Consider the following 21,675-nt stretch of genomic DNA (forward strand, 5'->3'; position numbering starts at 1 on the left):
TGTTGAATTTAATCTCTAATGTCATGGGCTTCACATGAAATCCATATAAAATCCACATTGTGCTTCAGTTGAAATCAGACTGGTTTTTGAAGTAAAAGTGCGTGGTGGATCCAGTCACAGGGAATTCACAATTAAAACATGAATTTTACCTCACTGTTACAAGAGGAAGCTTGAGACAGAGATGTAGGGTCTGATCACGGGGGTTTTCATAAGCAGCCACTGTGCCCAGAGGGAAGAGTTGGTCCATGTCTGCTCCAAAACACCAACTAGACCCTGTAAGGAATACAAACTTCAAGCATTGAAAAGGCAGCTGTATTTATTAATCTAGTTCTTAACCTCCTCCTGCTGAGTGTAGTCAGTGGAGAGATGCAACTCCACCTTACAGGGTGATTCCCCTGGGCTGCCACCTTAAAATGGGATTATCCCTGTCTAGAAAGACTCTTTCCATGAACTACAGATGAAACTTTGCTTGGCTGAACAGGGCAAAAGTGTAAGGCTTAGCCAGCTGAAGTTAAACCAATCTGGACTAATCCTGTAGTTGAAAGATCATTTTGTGTTTCCTCAAAAGTCAGCAGCAAGGAATATTGGCTCCCAAAGGATCATCCAGTCATCAAAGAAGAGGTAACTAAGCAAGTTGGAGCCTTTTCTGCCCATGCTACAAAGAGGACATAAGTGCTTACTTACTTACACCAAGCATTGGTACTCCACTTATGTTTTCTGAGATGAATCCCAAAATGTTTACCAAACTGAATTCCAGCCTGCAGGTTGCAGTGCATAGATGGGAAGGGAAGGCAGGATTTGTGCTTTCTGGAAACAGCCTATAGTTGCTCCAGGAGAGGTTTAGATTGGATATTATGAAAAATTTCTTCACCGAAAGGGTGTTCAGGCATTGGAACAGGCTGCCCAGGGAAGTGGTGGGATCACCATCCCTGGAAGTGTTCAAAAACATGTGGATGTGGCACCTGGGGACGTGGTTCAATGTTGGGCTTGGCAGTGCTGTGTTAAGGGTCGGGCTTGATGACCTTAGAGGGCTTTTCCAACCTTAGTGATTCTGTGATTCTGTTTTGTTTCCAAGACCATCCATTAGCAAGACCCCTATTTGTAATAATTTTTTCTTCATTCTGGCCCACACGAAATCTTACTCTTCAAAACTATTTTTTTTAATTATTATTACTGATTTCTAACACGCTGAAAATTAGCAAAATTGCCCACTTGAAGCTGTATCTTTCTGCTTGCAGTGTGTGAACTGCCTCTTCCAGAGCCTGCTCAGGAATCCCTACGTCACAGGGCAGTGGAGACACCCTGTCCATGCCAGGGGGGGCCCTGCTGGGCAGTTTCACACTCAAGTCACATTGATTTCCGTGGCCAGATTTCCCCCAGCAGGAGTTTCTGGCTGTTATCATGGTTTACAAATGCAGGGAGGTTGTACACACTGGCCTTTATTCCATTTAATTTTATTTTTTTTTGTCATCCTTTTCTTTGCTCTTCTAAATTGCACGTTTCCAATCTGCTTTTTCCAAGCAGGATCAGACAATTTATTGGTGGTGAACTCTTTACAATCTCCATCACTCAGCTATTTTAGTAACTAAGGTAAATTACTTGACTTGCTACTTCTTTCCCCCTCTCTCCCAGTGTCAGCACATCAGTGTTTTCTAGCACAATGAACTTATAATGACTTTTTAAACGGGGCTATTTTTTATCTCTGCGTGGTGTTGCTACAAAAACAGCCACCTGGTGTAACTGAATTTCAAACACAGTGTTATGAGATATTTATACTGTGGCTACACTCCCTGTTCTGCAGTGTGAGGATTTCCTTGCATTCCTCAGGGCTGGTTTGCAGCATCCGTTGCTATCCCAGTGTTTGGAAGACAAATGATGTTGAAATAATAATTCCAATAAGAAAGTTAATTTAAGCAAGGCTAACAGGTGGTTCTCCAAAGATCTCATTAACTACTTTGATTGTCTCCAGCACCTCTTGTAAGAAAATGTCTCATTAACATGGATATTTACATATAATTTACTTTTTCACAGGGGGTCATACATCAGAGAGCTGTAAACTTATTGCTAACATCTTCAGATTTACATGGAAAATATAATTCCTACTGTGTGAACAGGCACAAACTATCATAAAAGACAATAAATTCTAATAACACTCAATATGATCTTGATTTCCATCTTTAGTACACAAAAAGGATCACAAAATCATAGAATATCCTGAGCTGGAAGGGACCCACAAGGATCATCAATTCCAACTCCTGGCCCTGCACAGGACACCCCAATAATCCCACCCTGTGCCTGAGAGCTTTCAAACTTTTCAAACCCCAGCCTCTGAGACTTTTAGAAATGTTCTAGTGAATCACAGCACTCATATCACGGGATCCTCATCTGGCAAAAGAAACAATCTGGGGTAGGGGTGGGAAAAAAAGAGGAGTAGGGGCAAATGTAAAGGATTTCTTTTTGATTCCAGCTCCTGTCATGATTTAATGAGCTTTTTCTGCAGTAATATTGTATTTTGTTGGGTCTGTCAAAGCTGAGGGATTTTACGTAACAGGGTCAGGATTTTATGTGATTATTAAATTATATTATGCCTATAATGCAATCTGATGCTGCATCCTTTAGTTTGAAAGAGTATTTATCCACTTTTTGGCATGTGTCACCCCTGTAACGTGTAACATGTTGTTATTATCACGATGTTACACATCAGAACAACTTTACTTGGCACCGACCTGGTTCTCCAAACCCCACATCCCTCAGAACTGCTCTGCCCACCAAGCATGGCTCATATTTTTGTGAGGAAACACAGGATTTGATTCCCTGCCACTGAAGACGACGGAAAAAAGATGCCAATTCCAGTCCTGTGAACATACATCCTCCACTGAGGGGAATCTGCTACTATCACCAGAGCTGCTGAAGCCCACACTTGTGATGTTTTTTACAAGTTCATCACCCATAGCTCATTATATTGTACTTGTGCCAGTCAGGAAGTAACACTTGGAAGTATTTTTTTGCTGAAATCTTATATTCCTTGGCACATAGTCAAAGACAGAGCATATTAATGGTAAACCACTTAGAAAATCCTGGAGCTGGTGGCATTTAGCAGTTGATGAGATTATGTGCTTGATCTCAACATCAAATGCAAATAAACAGAGGTGCTTAGATTCAGTTTTTCTTTCTTTCTGAGGTAGAAGTTGATCCCATTTGAGGTTCCTTCACTAAGTCATTTTTTTAAACATCAGTAGGAGGTTTTAGAGGTTGCTCTGAGTTTTGTGTACACTGGATAAGCACTTCCAGGTTTGTGAGCTGGTAAGATGGTGGTTTGAAAAATTACAGGAGGACTTCTCCCTCTTGGAAGCCAGTTTGTCATTAGAGGTCAAAATCCTCCTTTTGACATTGTGAGTTTATATTCTGTAGAACAAAGACTGCAGTAAAGATAATGAGTGATGTTAAGACATTTCTTCACTAAGGAAGGACATTTCACAATGTATTTTTAGAAAATAAACAGCATTAAAGAGGTGAGTTTCCCTCACATATCCACAGAAATAGCTGTAGGATGAAGCAGAAACTGTTTTTCAATTTTCAGACAATTTCCAAAATGTACCCATTTGGAAGGATTTCAGAAGGATTAGAGCCAACAGGAATTCATAGAGTTTAATCAAAGATATGATCTGTAAATAGTTTTAAAAATTAATCCAGAAGTTCTGAAAGGTAGCTGAATGGCAGCAGATTTCATACTTAAGGGAAAATTTGTTGATTAAATTGAGACTAAGGAATGTCATCCTTCTGCAAGAGTAGAGTCTGGCCATTACTCTAGTACTACTTATTTTATGCTATTCCTCTGAAAGAAAATTATTTTATTCCAGGGAAATTGATACTGTTTATTATTCTAAACAAGAACCTTTTTATGTATAGCAGGAAGAACCAACTATAAAGCACAATAGCAGTGTGAAGAAAGGAATGGATTTCCACCACTAATGTATTTTATCCCTCCTTCTCTCCTCTAGGTTGCCCAGGAATGTGGGACAACATTACATGCTGGAAACCTGCAAGTGTGGGTGAAATTGTCTTTGTCAAGTGTCCTGCACTGTTCAGATTTATCATCCCTGAAGATGGTAAAGTATCTTCTCTTTGTTCTCTGCCTCATTTAGATCCTCAGTATAAATGGAAATTAAAAAAAACTGCCGTTGGGCTTTGGTTAAGAAAATAGAAAAGCAGGATATTTTTGTGTAGATGTGAGTGTGTGTGCACAGGGACGGGAGGGAATGTTTGAAAAAAGATTATACAACACGAAAATATCACCAAATGTAACTTCTAAAGAGAATGTTCACAAAACTCAATGAATATGTGTTTGGGTCTTGGATAAAACAATTTGAACTTGCTTTAGTAAATAATTAAAACTCAGAGCAGGTTCTGCTCGTGCTTAAGGAGAACACGAGGCTTGAGATGACCAGTGTGAGGAGCTCCCAAGCTGGGGGTCCAGGGAGCAGTCAGTGGGAATTAAAGGTTTCTGGAGAGGTACAGAAGGTCTATCATGCTTTTTTGTGGTCTGTAGAAATGAGGTAGAAACATCCTTGTGCTCCTGATAATTAACACAGATTTGTCCATTTGCTCCCAGCACCCACCCAGCCTGCTGCAGATCACTTAATTAGCACTGTCCTTTGAGGAACAAGTTCATCACTGTCCCCCAGGATCCTCTTTCCCAAAGATCATTTTGCCAATTAATTATTCATTTACAATCTGGACTCCAAAATCTGCCTTCTCTGCATGGCCACACACAGAGCACAATTTTTGGGAGGCAGTGTTTCCTGCACAGCTCCAGGAATGCTGAAATCCTCACTTTTAGATACATCCATTTCAGCTCATCCAGGCACAGGTTTGCCTTGGGCTTCCTGGCCCCATCCCTGCACATTTTATACAAGCTTCAGCAACAACTTCAAATTATACTTTTAAAAAGTTTGTCCTATGAAGCACCTGCAGGCACAGCGTAACAACAGGGAAATCACTTTGGATATTTAAAAGTTATATGTGAAAGTCAAAAGTGATCACATGGATTTCAGGTTCAGTGAATAGAAATCAGTGGGTACTTGTAGAAGGTGCTTTCTCTGACCCCTCTCAGATGCTTGTTTTGAAATGGGTGAAGTCACTGGAGGGGGCTGCTCGTTTTCTATGAATTTAAAAAGGAGTTTGACTGCCCAGAGTTGGATGTCTGATTTCCATCTGCAGTGAAATGGGAAAAAATAAAAGAGACTGCAAAATAGAAATTATCCCTGCACAACCAGGCAGCATCCCTACACCCTTCCCAGGATCCCTGTCCCTTTTTTCACTGCCTGTACATTCCATTTTTGCCCTTTAGTTTGACTAGCAGGTCCTGACTCAGCCATGCCCTTGTCTTGCCTTCCTTGCCCTATTTCTTACTGTTGTGCTCTGTAGAGAACATCCTTAAACATCTGCCACTTCTGTTCTTCTCCCCTGTCCCTGAGGACAGTTTCCCAGGGGATCCTGTTGATTAATTCCTTGAACAGCTGGAATTTTGCTGTGCTAAATTTTGGGGTCATGACTTTACTCTTCACTTGACCCTTGTGCCTCAGGCCAGTGTGTGATCATGTCCAGCCTCACCAACAAGATTAACTTAATAGGATCTATTCCAGATTTTAATTAAACTGTTACCTGTTAATGGGAAATATTTTTTTTCTAGTGGAAAGTAATTTTTTTGAATAAAAAGTAATACAGGCTTTAGAAAAGCAAGTAAATATATATATATATAAAACAAAAAAACCCTATCTAACTAGACCTCTGTAAAATAAAGGGCTGAAATAATATTTTTAAGTAATTTGTCTAGGATTTACAGATCTCTTCACATACTGAACTTCACATTTGACCTGTAGCAATGTTTTAGTCTGACCCTGAGGGAGGAATAGTCCATCCAGTGTAAACATATGTCCTGCTTTATTTCTCTCCTCACAGGATCACTAATAAAAGTGACAGCTGTTACCTCGTGTAGGGCTGGGTTTGAGGGGTTTTGGGACATCTGTTCAGCAGGAACAAACCCAAGATTCGTAATTCACTAGATAAACAAATAAACATTTAATCTGGAGCGGTTGGAAATCTCTCCAGACTGGGCTGGGTTTGCACCAGTGACCCCAAGGTGGAATTATTGACATCTCTAATCACTCTCCTGGGTGAATCAGCAGGAGCTTTCACTATTATTGCTGCTAATTTTAATTAGCCAAGTCTATTTGTTTCAATGAGGGTTTAATGAAAAAAGGCCACCTTTAAGATGGTTCCTTAAATAAAGGGTTGTTAGAGAACTCTAATGTTTCTAAGACATGGCTAAGCACATTTTAGGGATTGTTACAGTGTCCTCTGGCTGCTGCTGTGTTTCTAGAATATGGAACTAGGCTGGGTACCAACAGTAATATTTATTAATAGCAGAATTGTTCTTAATACAGCAAATTTTTATATGAGCATAAATCATTATTACAAACTGCAGCAATAACTTTAAATTATACTTTTGAAAAGTTTGTCCTATGAAGCACCTGTGGGTGCAGTGTAATGAAGGGGAAATCACAGGATGTGCTAAAGAGTGGGGAGGAAGTATCTCACTTGGCTTTGGGTATTTAAAAGCTATGCATGAAAACCTGAAGTGAACACATGGATTTCAGGTTCAGTAACTAGAAATCAATGGGAACTTGCAGAAGATGTTTCTTCTGACTCTTCTCAGATGCTTGTTTTGAGATGGGGGAAGTCACTGGAGGGGTCTGCTCATTTTATGCATTTCAGAAAGGAATTGCCTTTCCTTGGATGTCTGATTTCCATCTGCAGTAAAACAGGAAAAAATAAAAGAGACTACAGAATAAAAGTTAACTGACTAAACTGTCACCTGGAGAGAGGCTTTTTCAAAAAATTAGCTAGGGATTTAGCTAAAAATGCCAGCTGTTGCTGGTTTTAATACGTTCTGCTTTAACCTTCACTGCAACTGAACCAAGGAGTAGCATTTGAGTTGCTGTCAACATCACACAGAAAGCCTAATGTTCAATCCCATTCTGTGTCTTTGGCAACCCTTCTAAAATTTCATTTCAACTCTCTGATCCTCCCAGCTCACCAGAATTTCTCATTCGTTCCTTTCAAATGCAAACTGGGAACAAAAATGTCGTTCTCAAAATCTCCCCACGTGGAAAAAGCATATTAATTCCTGAGCTCTTTCTACTCCAGTAGGTTGGAGATTTACAATGGTTTCCTTCTAGCTGGTTCCTAAATATTAATTTCTTTCCCTCTTCAACACTGATTTCTTTGACTGCTACCCACAAGCCTTATTTCCCCCAGGAGCTGTAACTCCCATGACCTCTCTGTTGTGTGTCACTATTTCTCAAGTGCCTTCCCAGCCCTGGCTCCAGAGACACCCACTCCAGAACAAGGGACATTTAAAGCATTCTAAGGGATCCTTGCAAAGGAAGAAAGAAGAAAAACATGTCAAGCTGTGATGTTACATTTCAGTAGGGCACAGAAAGACCTGGAGATGGCCCTGGCATAGTGATCTGCTCTCCCAGCTTTGTTCTCTTTCACCTTTTTTTTTCTTTTTTTTTCTCTCTCTTTTTTTTTTTTTTTTTTTTGTTTTGTTTTGTTTTGGTTTTTTTTGTTTTTTTTTTTTTCTAGACAGAGGTGATACTACCTGGCAATGGAAATCTACAGAAAGAAAGCCTGTGCTTTTTTTCTTCTTTGTACTGTACAGCTTAGATAGCCAGAACCTATTAAAAAAAAAAAAAGCCACATTACTCAAAGGAACCACTGAATGAAACTCAGTAGCCAGATCAGAAATGAGCATATCTTTAGTTCTTTGATTTGCAGGAAAAAAATACTATATAATACATAATATAATACAAATGATAAGAGACAGTCTCTGAGCATTGCCATATGCTCCCCATTTGGAAAATGCTTTCATTCACAAACCCAAATAATAAATATGAGTAGCTCCTACTGAATTTTCCAGCCACTCAGAATGTCTAGATCACTACCTGCTACATCCCCAAAAGATCATTACTACAAGACATATAAGACAGAGAAAATGTACATAAATTTTGCCAATGGCACAAACCCCATCCTGTTGATACCAGGATTAAGGGTTCCTAATTAAAATCCTCTAGAAAAAAAGAATTTATCCAGGTATTAAAAAGTTTAAGAGGGAATTGTATCCTGTGCTCATATTTTTGAACCAAAATGTTTGGCTTGTTGCTACTCTGGCAGTTGCAGGACTTCAGTGCTCATCAACAAGCTTTATTGTCCCAAGAAATTGAAAATAGTCTATTCCTGATCCCATTAAAAACACTCAGGGAAGCACTCAAGTACTTTGTTATACTAATTAATTGATTAATTGATTCTGTAAGAACCCCAAGCCTCATATGTGCTGCACTAGAGATGCCATGGGTGGACAGTGGGATTTATGAATTCAGGGTTAATTGGATTTGGGAAGCCATCTGTGGCTTTTTTTTCCTCCTACCTGGGTTTAGATTTTATCCCTAATCAATCAGAATAAGATGACAAGAGAAGAGTTAATGAGAGGGGAAATGGTGCTACATCTTCATGTGTGGAAAGCCCTTCTGTGTCATTTCTGGGGAGGCAGTCCTGGGAAATTCCTTAGGAGCTGACCATGTACCACTGTGAAAATGGTACATAACTTCCAAACTAGGTGAAAAGAAAATAAAAGTCATTGACTTCCCAAGGTGAAAGCTGCTGAAAACATTTCCAAATTACAATTTCTATTAGTTTGGGTTATGTATTGATATTTTTTGATATGGGCAGAACAAAAAGGTGACAAAGGTGACCAGATCAGGAGCCTTCTAAACACCAAAATGCCTCTGGAAGATCGTGTGCTTATTTTCTACTGCAGTAAAGGATGCAGGTTTTCTTTGCTACTGCTGAAATTAAGGTCAGCATTGCATTAAACTCAAATTGGAAATCACATTTGCCTGTCAAAAAGGCAAAAGATCAATGCAAAGGTCTACATTTCTATTCAAGGATATCTCGCCCCGATGGGCATTTCAACATCCTGCATGGAAACCGAGGGAAGAAAAACAAGTAACCAAGGAGTAGTGTCTGTTTTCAAACCCATCCCACAGCATTTTCATCACTGGAATAATAATCAGTGCTTCTCTAGTCTTTGAAGCAACCAGGACTCTGTGCATACCTTAGTTTCATCCTTAATTTCATGTAAGATCATTCAGAAGCAAGTTCAGTGCAAGGTTATGTTTTACATGTAACCATTAATATATACACATGTGTTTGTATAGTTTTATATATAAACCATGTACATATACACACCTCATACAGGTTTTGGACAGCTTTCAGAGCTGTCTGCAGATTGCATATGTGTCATTGCTGATGAATGCTCAGCAAGTCCTAGAAAGAATTGTGACACAAAGAATGGGCTCAAGACACCTACCAAGTACTGATGTTCAAAATAATAAGTCTTGCCAATAACCAAGAGAATAGCAGCAGCTGGATAACAAGTAATTTCATGCTGGTTTTCAACCCTAGGCTTTGCAGAGGCAGGAAAGCCATGGGATTACTCCAGCTTTTCCAAAGCGAGGAGGACAAGCTGTAATTAAACCTCCTCGGTCACAGCACCACAAAGTCTCTCTGCAATGCAGAGGGAAATGGGAGGAAAATCCTGTCATCAAAGAATAGCAGCTGGACCTACATTTCTAATCAAGTAGCTGAGGCCTCTTAGGTGTTTTTTTATCGGGAAAATAAAAAAGACATCTTGTGGCCTCTCCCACCAAATTATGGGGATATAAGACTTTGTGCCTCTGTACTCAAATATGCAGCATGACCAGGAGCATTTCAGCTAAAGATCAAGCCCTTGGTCCTGTGTGAGATGACATCCTGCAGTGGCCAGGGGAAAGCTGTAACACAGCTCAAGACCTTTGTCAATTATTTGAAAGCTGATTTGCCCTTGGGGAAAAAAAAAATTCATGTTCCTTTGGGAAGAATTCAAGGGTGGAAGTTACTGAGAGCTGCTGAGCAGATTGGAGAACACTTAGACGCCAAAAGGTGATAGATTGAAGTATCACTGCAGGTGCAACATGGGCAGATCCTTCAACCCTTACTAACAGTCTTTGCTCTGTTTGTGTTTCTGCTCTTGACTCAGATAATTGGAAAAGGAGTTTCAGTTGACTGAAAGATTTTAGGTGTGGTGGGAACTCATTCATCCTTACCTTTAAGCAAGGGTTTTAATTTGCTCCCTTCTCTAGGAGTTATTTCATAACTGTTAATCTCCATTGGACAATGTTTCTTATTTTTTTTGTGTTTCTGGTTTGGGAAACATTTGCTTTTCTCTGAAATATGACCCCTGCCCTCTTCAGAGCTTGGAGACCCTTCAATAGTAATTGCATTGATCCTGCTCTCCGATGGATGCCCCTGTGACAGCCAGACTCATAGGAAGGGTTCACAGAACGTTTGTGTGATGCTCAGTTGCTATGGTGACCTCAGTCCACTTCTAGTTCCACAGCCTTTGACAAGAAAGAGCAAGAAAAGAAGAAAGCCATAATTTCCCTTAAATGTTATTGATCATATCTGTACATCAGTCCAGCCTGTGCCAGCCCTGTGTACTCTGGCCTTTATGTTCTCCATGTGGGACCTCACTCTACTCTCCCATGATTTCCAGGCATGATTCACTGGGTCTTCCATGAGACCACGTGCCCTGAATTTAGTCTGGGATATGAGAAGAAAGGACTTGTCTATCACTTCAGTCACTGCCTTTATTGCAATGTTTGGCACAAAACACTGGGTAACAAAGAATTTGCAGAAGCCAGTTCACCCCATCTCATGGCAGATGTCTAAAACCAATGACCCTTTGGAAGTTCCCCTTATGGGATGAGACTTGAAAAAAAAATCAGTTTATCTTCAGGTGGGTTAAAAGAATGGAATGATCTGCCCCCCAGGATCAGTCCCTCAGATGTCCTTGGACACCAGCTCTTATTCAAACACACAAATACAAACAAGGCTTCCTAGTTTTATCCTTAATTATCCTCTGCCTCATTTTTCTTGCTTTCTAAATGAAATGAACAGCACCATTTAATTTTGTCCTGTCTCTATGTGAGCAATATGTTCACAAATCCCTTTGTCAAGGTAAATGGTGATATACAGTAAATCGTGGAATAATAGAATGCCAGAATGGTTTGTGTTGGAAGAGACCTTAAAGATCATATTGTTCCAAACCTCTGCCATGGGCAGGGCCACCTTCCACTAGACCAGATTGCTCAGGGCCCTATCCAACCTGACCTTGGACACTTCAGGGATGGGGTAGCCACAGCTTCTCTGGGCAACCTGTACCAGGGCCTCACCACCCTCATAGGGAAGAATTTCTTCCTAATATCTAATCTAAACCTTCCCTCTGTCATTTCGAAGCCATTCCCCCTTGTTCTATCACCACATGTCCTTCTATAAATGATTTTTAATCTCTAGATTAAAGTATTGTCTACGGGGTATGAGGCTGGAGAGACCCAAACCCCTGGAAACAGTAGAGGGAAGCACTTAGCACAGGGAAAGGTTTGGGAACCTGGAGGGTCATGTAATCTGTAGCCTTGCCTGCCTGCTAATTATTACAGATCATGTTAATGACATTGTGAAGAAAAAGCAGCTCATCCTGGATCGATCCATCAATCATGGAATCATAGAATGGTTTCAGTTGGAAAGGATGTTAAAGGTCATCTCCTTCCACGCCCTGCCATGGGCAGGGACACCTTCCACTAGCCCAGGTTGCTCCAAGGCCCATCCAACCTGGCCTTGGACACTTCCAGGGCTGGGGCAGCTTCTCTGGGCAACCTGTGCCATTTTACCCCTCCCACAAGAGAGCCACAACAAAGCAACTGGGGTGGTTGGATAGTGTCTGTGTGGGATCACGTGTTTCCAGGCACAGGACCGGGCCGAGGGTTAATGTTCCCTTCTAATGAAGCAGAGTATCCATGTGGGGAGCTCAGAGAGCACAGAAAAGCTGCTAAGCATCCTGCTGTTCCCGACTGTGGCTTTGCCAGCCGGCTGAACAGATTGCTGGTCCCTGGGAGCAGCGGGAAGCAAGAGGGGAGGGAGTGAAAAGGCCCAGCGTGGTGGATGCTGGGGAGTGGGGCGTGAGGGCTCGCTGATTTATCTCCTATTTAGAAATTAAATGTTCGGCTTCTAATCAGTGCTATGTAAAAGAGGGGGAAAAAAAATTCAATTTCTGCCTAACCAGCTCATTATCCACATAGCTGGACTGCAAGGATTGTAGGAAATGTTTTCCTCAGCCTCTCCTTGCCCCAGTCTCTGCACTTTCTGAAGGGACACGATTAACAGGCAGTAAAATCAGTGCAGCTTTTGAACACTCATCTTAATGCTGTAAAAATCCAACCTTTTAGAAGATTACCTATGTGAACCAGCCCTGAAACCCATAATCCTGGGATGAGAAAAACAGGAACAAGGGAAAATTGTGGGTAACGCGTTTCGAGACGGAACATTTTTGGAAGCCTTTCACCCCCTCCTACTCTGCCACTAATAAGGGACAAATGCTGGAACAAAAGGGTTAAATGCAAGTTGTGTTCAGATAAACAAAGCTGTGGGAGATGGAGCAGGTGCCCTGCCAGCTGACACCCAGAGCAGCCAGAATTTGGCACCGGGGAGAAGATCTAAAAGGCTGCTCTGAGCTCCGAGACTCACCGTGCACAGGCTGTTTCTTGGCTCCAGCTTTGCCAGTCCTGTCCACTTTAAATCAGGAGCAACAATTGCTTGCATCGAATTTCTCACCAGCTGGAGCGTAGCAAGGAGTGAATTATGTTTTCTGGGTCTCGGTAAATAAAAATCAAGGAAGAAAGTCTGATAAATGTGCAAGAAAAGGGCAGGAAAGGCCTGGGTCTCTGCCACCAACTCAATAGGGAGCCTTTGGCAAGTCCTTTGACTTTTTTTTCCCTCTTCCTTCTTTCACCTCTTCACATAGAAAACAGAAATAAGCAATATTTTCAGTAATTGGTCTTTGGAACTGACAATTCAGCACTCTGATGGATCTTCACTAGGATCTCTAAGCAGTATTGCAAATAACATCTAATTAATAATGTCAATTAAAGCACTGATGAAAGATTTGCATTTCTTCCCAAAGAGTGACACTTACCTGTCCAGTCTGGTCAAACAGTGGATAACACAGCCTGTCAATGTGCTGGATAAACCATCCTGTGTCGAGGATAAGTGTTTTTTTCAGAAGTTCATTGACTAATATGAGCGATTCTTGATTTATTAAGAGGTGTTGTAAGACACTTTAATAGCTGATGTTGTGTCCATATTTCTGTATCTTGGGTGTGAAAAGCACAAGTGTCATTCATGTCAGTCATAAAATCATGATATTTAAGGTGTTATTATCATAGAGCAATAGAATTTTAGAATGATTTGGGTTGGAAGGAACTTTAAGGATCATCCAGTTCCATCCCCTGCCGTGGGCAGGGACACCTCCCACTAGCCCAGGTTGCTCCAAGCCCTGTTCAGCCTGGCCTTGGACACTTCCAGGGATCCAGGGGCAGCCACAGTTTCTCTGGGCAACCTGTGCCAGGGGCTTCCCACTCTCCCAGCGAAGAATTTCTTCCCAATATCCCATCTAACCCTGTCCTCTGGCAGGTTAAAGCCATTCCCCCTTTTCCTGTGACTACACATTCTTTTCAAAAGTCCCTCAAAAATGTACTCCTTGAATTAATCCCCTGAAAAATGGGTTTCCAGTGAAAATGAAGATTAAAGCCTTGTTTTATTTATTCTTCATTTCTGAAAGAGCATCATATTTCATTATACCATTATATGTATATATGTATAATCATATCAGTGGGCTTTTTCTTCATCAGTGAAGTCTGATACACCAGTTCCTTACTCTTTATGTCCTAAGAGTAAGGTAACAAGAGGATCCTGTGAAAGCCCATGCACTGGTGGGCCCTACAGTCTTGCCCACTCAGCAAGAGTAAATTTTCTGAGTCGTATCTGTAGTCAGAAAGGCACTTAAATAAAACAATAACTCACAAAAATACCATTTCTGGGTAATAGTGTGAAAAAATGACAGGGACTGCCTTGTGTCTGGGCTTCCTTACAACCCCAGCTCAAATGCAAGGTCAGGTTCTGTCCCTGTATGTGTAAATATGTTAAATGTTAAACACAGAAATAATCCATATGAATTCCATTGCATTCTCCTGCAGGTGGGCACACACAGCCATTGGCATGGTTTCCTGTCAAGTAAATACCCATATTTTCATACAGAAAACACAAATATGCATTGTCTGAGAGAAGGGAAGCAGCAGCACGTGGGAATTTAAAGGTGTTACAGGGAATTTAGGGAGTTACAGATGGTGGCTCTATGTTCCTCACTATGTCCTTATATATAAATATAAATGCATGTATATATGTGTAAACACACAAAAATATAATGGTATATATATGTGTGTTATTCCAACATTTAATAGATGGACTTTGACTTTTAGTTGCAATTCAGGGTATGATGTTCAATATAAATCTAATTGACTTTCCAGTAGCTTATTAAGGAAAATTAGGTTGATGAATCAAGCCTAAAAACCTATATAGTCAAAGATTGCACTGGAACTGTCTTCAGTGCATTAGTAGAGCTTAGATATACAGAAAAATATGTTAATAAAAGGCAAGTTTGCTCTTAGAGCAATCAAAATATTAACTTTATTGAAAGTGTGAATCCCTTCATAACGCCCAAACACAGTGAAATGCAATAAAATTTGGGTATATATATAAAAATATCACTATAAAAAACCTATTCATGTCAGAAAACCTAAATTAATATGATGCTTCAATGTTATTACGGATGTCATGAAATTCAAAATGAACTCAAATCTAATATTTTAACATCGCTGTGATTTACTACTACCTATATTTGGAGTGAAATAATGGTAATTTTTATTTCATCCTTTTTAGATTATAGGAATAAAAACCCATTTAAAACGTTTAAACATAAAAAAAATATCTTTTTCTGAGCCATCAGTGTAATATGCAGGATGCCAGGAACATCAGGCTTCAATCCATTTAGCAGTGGCCTGGTCTTTCTCCAGAAAGAATTTTGGACAGTTTGTAATGTCAAATTACTCCATAAATGATGAAATAAAACCGTTTTTTTATGAGTCAAAGAGGGTTTTTTTGGGGAGTTTTTCTTGCAGCTTCTTCTGACCCTGTTTTTGTGGGTCACTGTAAGGCATAGGTTGGTGTGTGAGGTGACCTCATGGGAGGAGCCAGTTCCATGGGAGCTGCTGATTTGAGTGGCACATGCTGGGGAAGACACCAGGAAAGACAGGGATAAAGGAACAGTGGTTTGCTCATTGATCCTCTATTTGCCAGCTAAACCCACAGGTGAAAATTCCCACACGACAACCCAAGCTCTGCATTCTGAAGTTGGATTTTAGCAGCACAGGTGCCTATATCTGAGCTGCATCACTGTCAGTAAACCTGGGGTTTGGTAGATCTAGGAGGGAAACGGGTCTGTCCAAAATATTCTGCAGAGCCATCCCTGTGACTGTGCCAAGAACCTGGAGCACAGCCCCAGCTCTGCTGCAGCATCTGCCAGTTCAGCCTGATGCAGCAGCTGAACAATCTTTGCTAGAAAAGGTTTGCTCAGAGCGTTGGTGACCTCTCCTCAGAATTTTTAGACTTATCCAACATTTGCAAACGCACAAGAATTAGAATTATAGAATCATAGGATATCTTGGATTGGAAGGGACCCACAAGGATCATCCAGTCCAACCCTCAGCCCTGCACAGGAACATCCCCAAGGGTCACCCCCTGTGCCCCAGAGGATCATCCAAACCCTCCTGGAGCTCTGGCAGCCTTGGGGCTGTGCCCACTGCCCTGGAGAACCTGGGCAGTGCCCAACCACCCTCTGGGGGAAGAATCTTTTTTAATATCCAACCTAAATTCCCACATGTAAAATCCTCAAAGCAGCTGGACCTGGGGAGACAAGGCAGGAGTCCAAGGGTGTTCTCACCATGGCTTTCAGTATTAACCCTCCAAAGTCACTGGTGTGTTGGGTGTGGAGGTTTGATGCTCAATACATCCATCCAAAGTCACAGTACAGCCTCCCTGATGCTTCAGAGGGGTTTTCTAGACTCCCTCCATCACCTTCACATCAAACCCTCTTTTTTTATTCTCTCAGAAAATCAAAAAGCCCATCTGATTTATTATAGAAGAGAGAGATAACTCAATTGATTTTAAATTATTACATGATAAGGAATTTGAAAAAGTATAAACTGGAAAACGTGTTTTATACTGCACTGAATAATTTTAGATCCTTCAATGCTTTCTATTTTCCCATAGGATCAAAATCAGACTCTGCTGGGATTTTACTGTTAGTGAAAACCTTCTCACACAATTTGAAGTTTTTTTCCAATCCCTAATTAATATTGGACCATCAGGGTTAAGAAAAGGAGCAACCTGGAGCCCTGTGGTCGCTCCAGAGGATGCAGAACTGAGCTGCTCTGAACATTTAACCTGCTGCAGTGGTCAATGAAGTGCTGGAAATGTTGTTTCACTGCTCTGTGGGCCCCTGGCAGAGCTTTTTGCTGCAGCTTCACGAGGCTCCTCAGTGTCTGTGCACGATGCAGCAGCACCACTCCATGGCTCCTGCATCCCCCAACACCCAGCCTGAGCCACAATCCTCTGAGGGGCCAGCAAAGTCTGACTTTGGAATTAAACATTTAGCAAGTTGGGTGGGAATTTGGCTTTAGAGGATGCCAGCAATATTTTTTTTGAAGGATAGAAGAAAGGAAAAGGAAATAAAGAAAGGAAAAGGAAATTAAGAAAGGAAAAGGAAATTAAGAAAGGAAAAGGAAATAAAGAAAGGAGAAGGAAATAAAGGAAAAGGACATTTTTTAATGTAAACCCAGATTGTTATCATTTCGTGTTGTAACATCTGTACTTTTAGTACATAAATCACCATGGATTTTGGTACAATGTTTTGTAAGTGTGTGGGTCTTTCTTATTTCAGAATCTTCCCCCTCGCTTAAAAATACGGAAGAAATAAAGAAAAAAAATCCTCAGAAAAAAGCTCCCTCATCTATTTTTCTTATTATTCCTGGAGTTTGATCAAACTTCCTGATGACCAGATATTTAACAATACAATGCAATCCACCATCTTCTGAAAAACACTTTCCATTCATAAAAACACAAGCTCCATAATGAAATAGAGATTTAAACTTGCAGTTCTTCACTGGGCTCTGCTACATCCCTTCCTCTTATGGGAAACAAACTGTTATCAAAATTAAATTGCAAACTATTATCAGGAAAGAATTAATTACTTTTATCCTTCTCATTTCAGGTTGGGAAGTAGATAATTTGGGGCAAACCCATGCAGGTAAGAACCAGTTGTGCTGCCTACCTTTTAGGTACCTCTGTTCTCAAAAACTGTGCAGAGTACATGGAAATATCAGATTAGTGGAAAGTTGTTTGTGTATCGACCATTATGGCAATCACACATTTAGTTCTTTGTAACTCTCAGATAAAAAGTGAAATTAAAAATCTCATAAGTCTTTGTGAATCAGTGTGATTTAACCTAAACCCACGAAATCAAATTATCTTACTTAGACCAACTAGTTACTGCTTTTTGTCATTGATGGATGAAAATAAGTTTTCATTAACTCTCTGAAAACTGACCATATTTAAATACCTATGGATTATAAATCTAAATTCCTAAAGATACAATATTTGACTTCTATAATTTTACAATCAAACTTTTCCTGGTTTGATTGCCTGTGTTTTTAGCTATGTGCTTGTTTCTTGCAGTAGCTATTTTCTAATTTTAGAGGTTCAACTTTGATTTAAACTCACAAGTAAAACCACATTTACTTCCTGAGTAAGACAGAATCAAGTATTTATTGCCTTTGGGCCTGATTTAAACTAATAAAAATCAATTGCATCCAATTCACTGATTTCCACAGAGACCAGTTTGGGTCCTAATAGAAAACACAATCAAAACAATTTCATACCAAATTTCCACTTTTCCAGGTGATTATGACCTGCTGGAAAGCACAGCCCAGTCTCCCCTAGGTAAGAAATAAAACCATGGAGATTTTTTTTCTCTTTTTATTTATCTGTGTTAAAAAGGAAGCTCAGAGGTTTTTTTTCCCTGCCACTTTGGTATTATTTTCTAATCAGTACTAATTATAATCATATATTTTCTGCTATGTTACTTTTAGCACTATTATGAAAATTTATTCCTCCACTATTAAGCCTTACAATCTAGGGAAGTGTGTTGCTATAAATGATATCTACCTGCTTAACAGTAATTACTAAATGGTGTTAAAGACAGTCAACACCATGATTCAGTTGTTATTTTCCATAGGAAACTAGGGATGAATGTGCAAGAGTCATTTACCAAAATTTGCCAAGTAATGCGATGTTTTTAAATGAATGCTGTGATTAAAGAGATATATTCTGCTGCATGGATGGCAAACACAAGCTCTAAAAATAAGGTCATGAGCTGCTTGACTAAACTGCTCTAAGAATTCAAAGCAGCACAACCTTAATAACAAAAACCAAACCCAAACCTTGGAAATTTCCATCAGTTTTGGTCAAGGTACAGCTGAAACTCCAAAAACTGTAAGACATGGAAGCTGTTCTGTTGTACTGGAGAGGAAGAAGTGCAGCCAGAGGCCCAGCCCTAGTTTTATAACCAGGGCACTGAGCTCTGGCAAGATGATGGTGCTTCCAAAGAGCATCACAAGGGCTGTCCCACCTCAGCCAGCCTCATAGCAAAGTGAGTGTGAAGAGATTCCTTCCTCTTCTACCCCCAATTCTAGTTTTCCAGCACAGTTTTAAACCTGAGTGTGTCAGTGAAAGCCATTTAGGATCTAGTCTTAATAGCAGATTAGGCAAAAACCTGGGTATTTAAGCTTATAAATTGAGTTTATAGGCCAGAATTGGAACAATTAATAGACAGAGGAATGTAAGAAGCTCTGAACCAGGTTTTAAATTGTCAGTTGAAGTGACCATCTGTAAATGAACATATTGCCATGAAGACAGAGATTGGAAAGAGATTCCCACTCCATCTTTCCTTTTTCTACAGATTTGTTTTCCTACAGACCTTTTCCAAAAATTCACTCTCAAATCAGAGCCTATGCTTGAAGATAATTGAGTGGGATACATGATATCTGACCCCAGGAAAACAAACCAGCTGCCTCACCATGGATATATAATGGCTGGTTCAGATAGCCCACATATCCTGCCTGGCTTCCAGCAGCTGGTCCAGTCCCATGCATGTGCCTCAGATACAGAGCACTTAAAGTAGCACAGAGGGCCTATATTTAAGCACTGGACTTACCCTTTGGCCCCCTGAAATGTAGATGTCCACAGCAAAGCTGGATTCCCAAGATCCTTTTCAGAATCAATGGAGAGAACTGGACTTTTAGCAGCCCCCTGGTTTAGGTACCCACGTGAGAATGAGATTTTTGGTGGTCTGTAGGCACTGAGTACTCTGATTACATGTTTTTGCTCTCTGGTGGCCAACTGTAGTGGTTACCATCCAAAGATACCCATTGTAGAACTGGGTCATCAAAGATGTCATTAAATGTCAAGATTAAAATCCTCTATGGATGTCCAGACAAACAGTGTTTTCAGCAGAACTGCGGGGTTTTCTTTTCAAGGGGAGGGAGGGCATGTCCTGGGGTCTGCTTCCACAGTGTCACATTCCCAATTTGGCACAGGGGACATCAGCAGGAATTGCACTGAGGATGGCTGGTCTGAACCTTTCCCTCATTATTACGACGCCTGCGGCTTTGACGAAAACGAGACAGAGTCCGATAACCAGGTGGGAATTAGTCTTGTAATTATGAACAAATGAAGGGGGGGAGCAGCAGCAGCACTGCTTTTTGCCCAGCCTCTGATCATGTTATGATTTGATAGTGATCAGAACAAGCAATCGGATATTTATGGGTATAAAAATGTGAGGTTTAAATCCTTCTTAGCCTGGTACTGAATATTTACAGAAGATGAGTTTTTACTCTTGATGCAGCTTGTAACTTATAGAGTCATGGGTTAACCTGCACTTCTTCCCCTATTGACTAAAGAATTCCTAGGCCAACTTTTTTTTTCCTACAGGTGCGTGCACAGTGATCAAAAAAAAATAAAGATAGCTTTTGGCAGGTCTCTGACAAATAGCTTCGTGGTACACAAAACCAAGGGCACAGCTGACATAGAGCAGAGCTCTGATATCCAGTGAGATCTCAGAGGAAATAGAGGAGAAATCAGGCTGTTCAAGAAACAAATCCTGCCTCTGGTTCCCCCTGCATGTTGACAGGGTAAGGAAGATGTGGCTGTAGATGAATCCTTTAACCACGTGTTGTTTGCCTCCCAAGGATTACTACTACCTGTCTGTGAAGGCTCTGTACACGGTGGGATACAGCACTTCCCTGGTGTCCCTCACCACTGCCATGGTCATCCTGTGTCGTTTCAGGTGAGTCAGGACATGGGCAATGAGCTGTTCAGTCACTGGAGGAGAGAAATTGGACCTCATCTGTCCAAGCTTTTACCTCACCAGATGTAGAATACAAGGAAAAAAACCCTTTAATTGAGTTGCTCCCCCAGCTTGGACACACTCCAGTAGTCACATTTCTGTAGGAGAAAGTTTGGGTCTGTTTTATGAAGCTTCAGAAGATGCATTGGACTGGGTCTATTTTATGCTACAAGAAAATGCCCAAATCCTCCCCTTGCTCAGGCTTAAGATCAGTACTAACCACAGTCCTGGCTTATAAATATTGCTGTTCTTAGCACCAAGATGCTCTGGCCATGGGAAGATAGGCCCAGTGTGATGAAATACAACCATTTTCTTCTTTATTTCTCTTCTTTTCCCCTTCCCTTCCTCTTTGCTCTCTAGGAAGCTTCACTGCACCCGGAATTTCATCCACATGAACCTCTTTGTTTCGTTCATCCTGCGTGCAATATCCGTGTTCATCAAAGATGGGGTTCTTTATGCTGAACAGGATGGCAACCACTGCTTCATCTCAACAGTGAGTAAAGCTGAAACCTTGATTCTTTCCAGCATGAGATAAAAGAAAATAATGAGGCAAGCACAAGTCTGTTGAGCATCATAAACTGAGATGCCATTAAGAGAAAAAGGGGTAAACTGCCCTCCCAATTCACGGCCAAACTGGATGTTGTATCTCATGATGTCACCAGGGTCCAGCAACCAACCCTTCAGGACAAACCTACGGGTTTTGGTTTCTGCTCAGATTGTTTCTCCCTTTCACAGCCTGCAGAGCAGTGGGTGGGATGAGAGCAGGCACAAGCAATTTCCTCCCTCTGAAGGTCTGTTTTTTTCTCCAGAACCTCTTTGTTCTGGATGTCAGACAGAGTCCTGTGTAAGCAGGGTGACCATTCACACAGAAAACGCATCTGATGGTCACACTCTCAGCAAATCATTGGTATGAGCCACGTGTTTGTCTCTGAAATGTGGAGTTTCATGAAAAGCAGTCTCTTTCACAGATGCATTTAGCTGTATATTATGTGTAAATCCCAATTTCTTTCACAGTTAAGGCTAGTATTTGATATGATAAATCAGCTCACTGGGTGTAATTATGATGGAATTACAAACTGACTTCTCCTTTATCCATCCAGTTATGAGCTAAATTCCCTATGAGTCACTTCCACAAGGAAAGAGCAGCTGTGTAGTTTCTT

The 21,675-nt window shown here is 40.8% G+C and overlaps 1 protein-coding gene across 1 annotated transcript in view; it reads left to right on the plus strand.

Moving 5' to 3' along the window:
- Window positions 1-21,675, plus strand: part of ADCYAP1R1 (ADCYAP receptor type I) — a 140,466-nt gene that overhangs the window by 83,172 nt on the left and 35,619 nt on the right. Inside the window, exons 4-9 of the mRNA XM_018089244.2 lie at window positions 4,002-4,109; window positions 17,324-17,359; window positions 18,010-18,051; window positions 19,707-19,810; window positions 20,358-20,455; window positions 20,876-21,008. Coding sequence (XP_017944733.2) covers window positions 4,002-4,109; window positions 17,324-17,359; window positions 18,010-18,051; window positions 19,707-19,810; window positions 20,358-20,455; window positions 20,876-21,008 — 521 coding nt within the window. The remainder of the gene's footprint in view (window positions 1-4,001; window positions 4,110-17,323; window positions 17,360-18,009; window positions 18,052-19,706; window positions 19,811-20,357; window positions 20,456-20,875; window positions 21,009-21,675) is intronic.

The sequence above is a fragment of the Manacus vitellinus genome, unplaced genomic scaffold, assembly GCF_001715985.3.
Source record: "Manacus vitellinus isolate BGI_N305 unplaced genomic scaffold, ASM171598v3 scaffold_12_pilon, whole genome shotgun sequence".
Classification (NCBI taxonomy): Eukaryota; Metazoa; Chordata; class Aves; order Passeriformes; family Pipridae; genus Manacus; species Manacus vitellinus.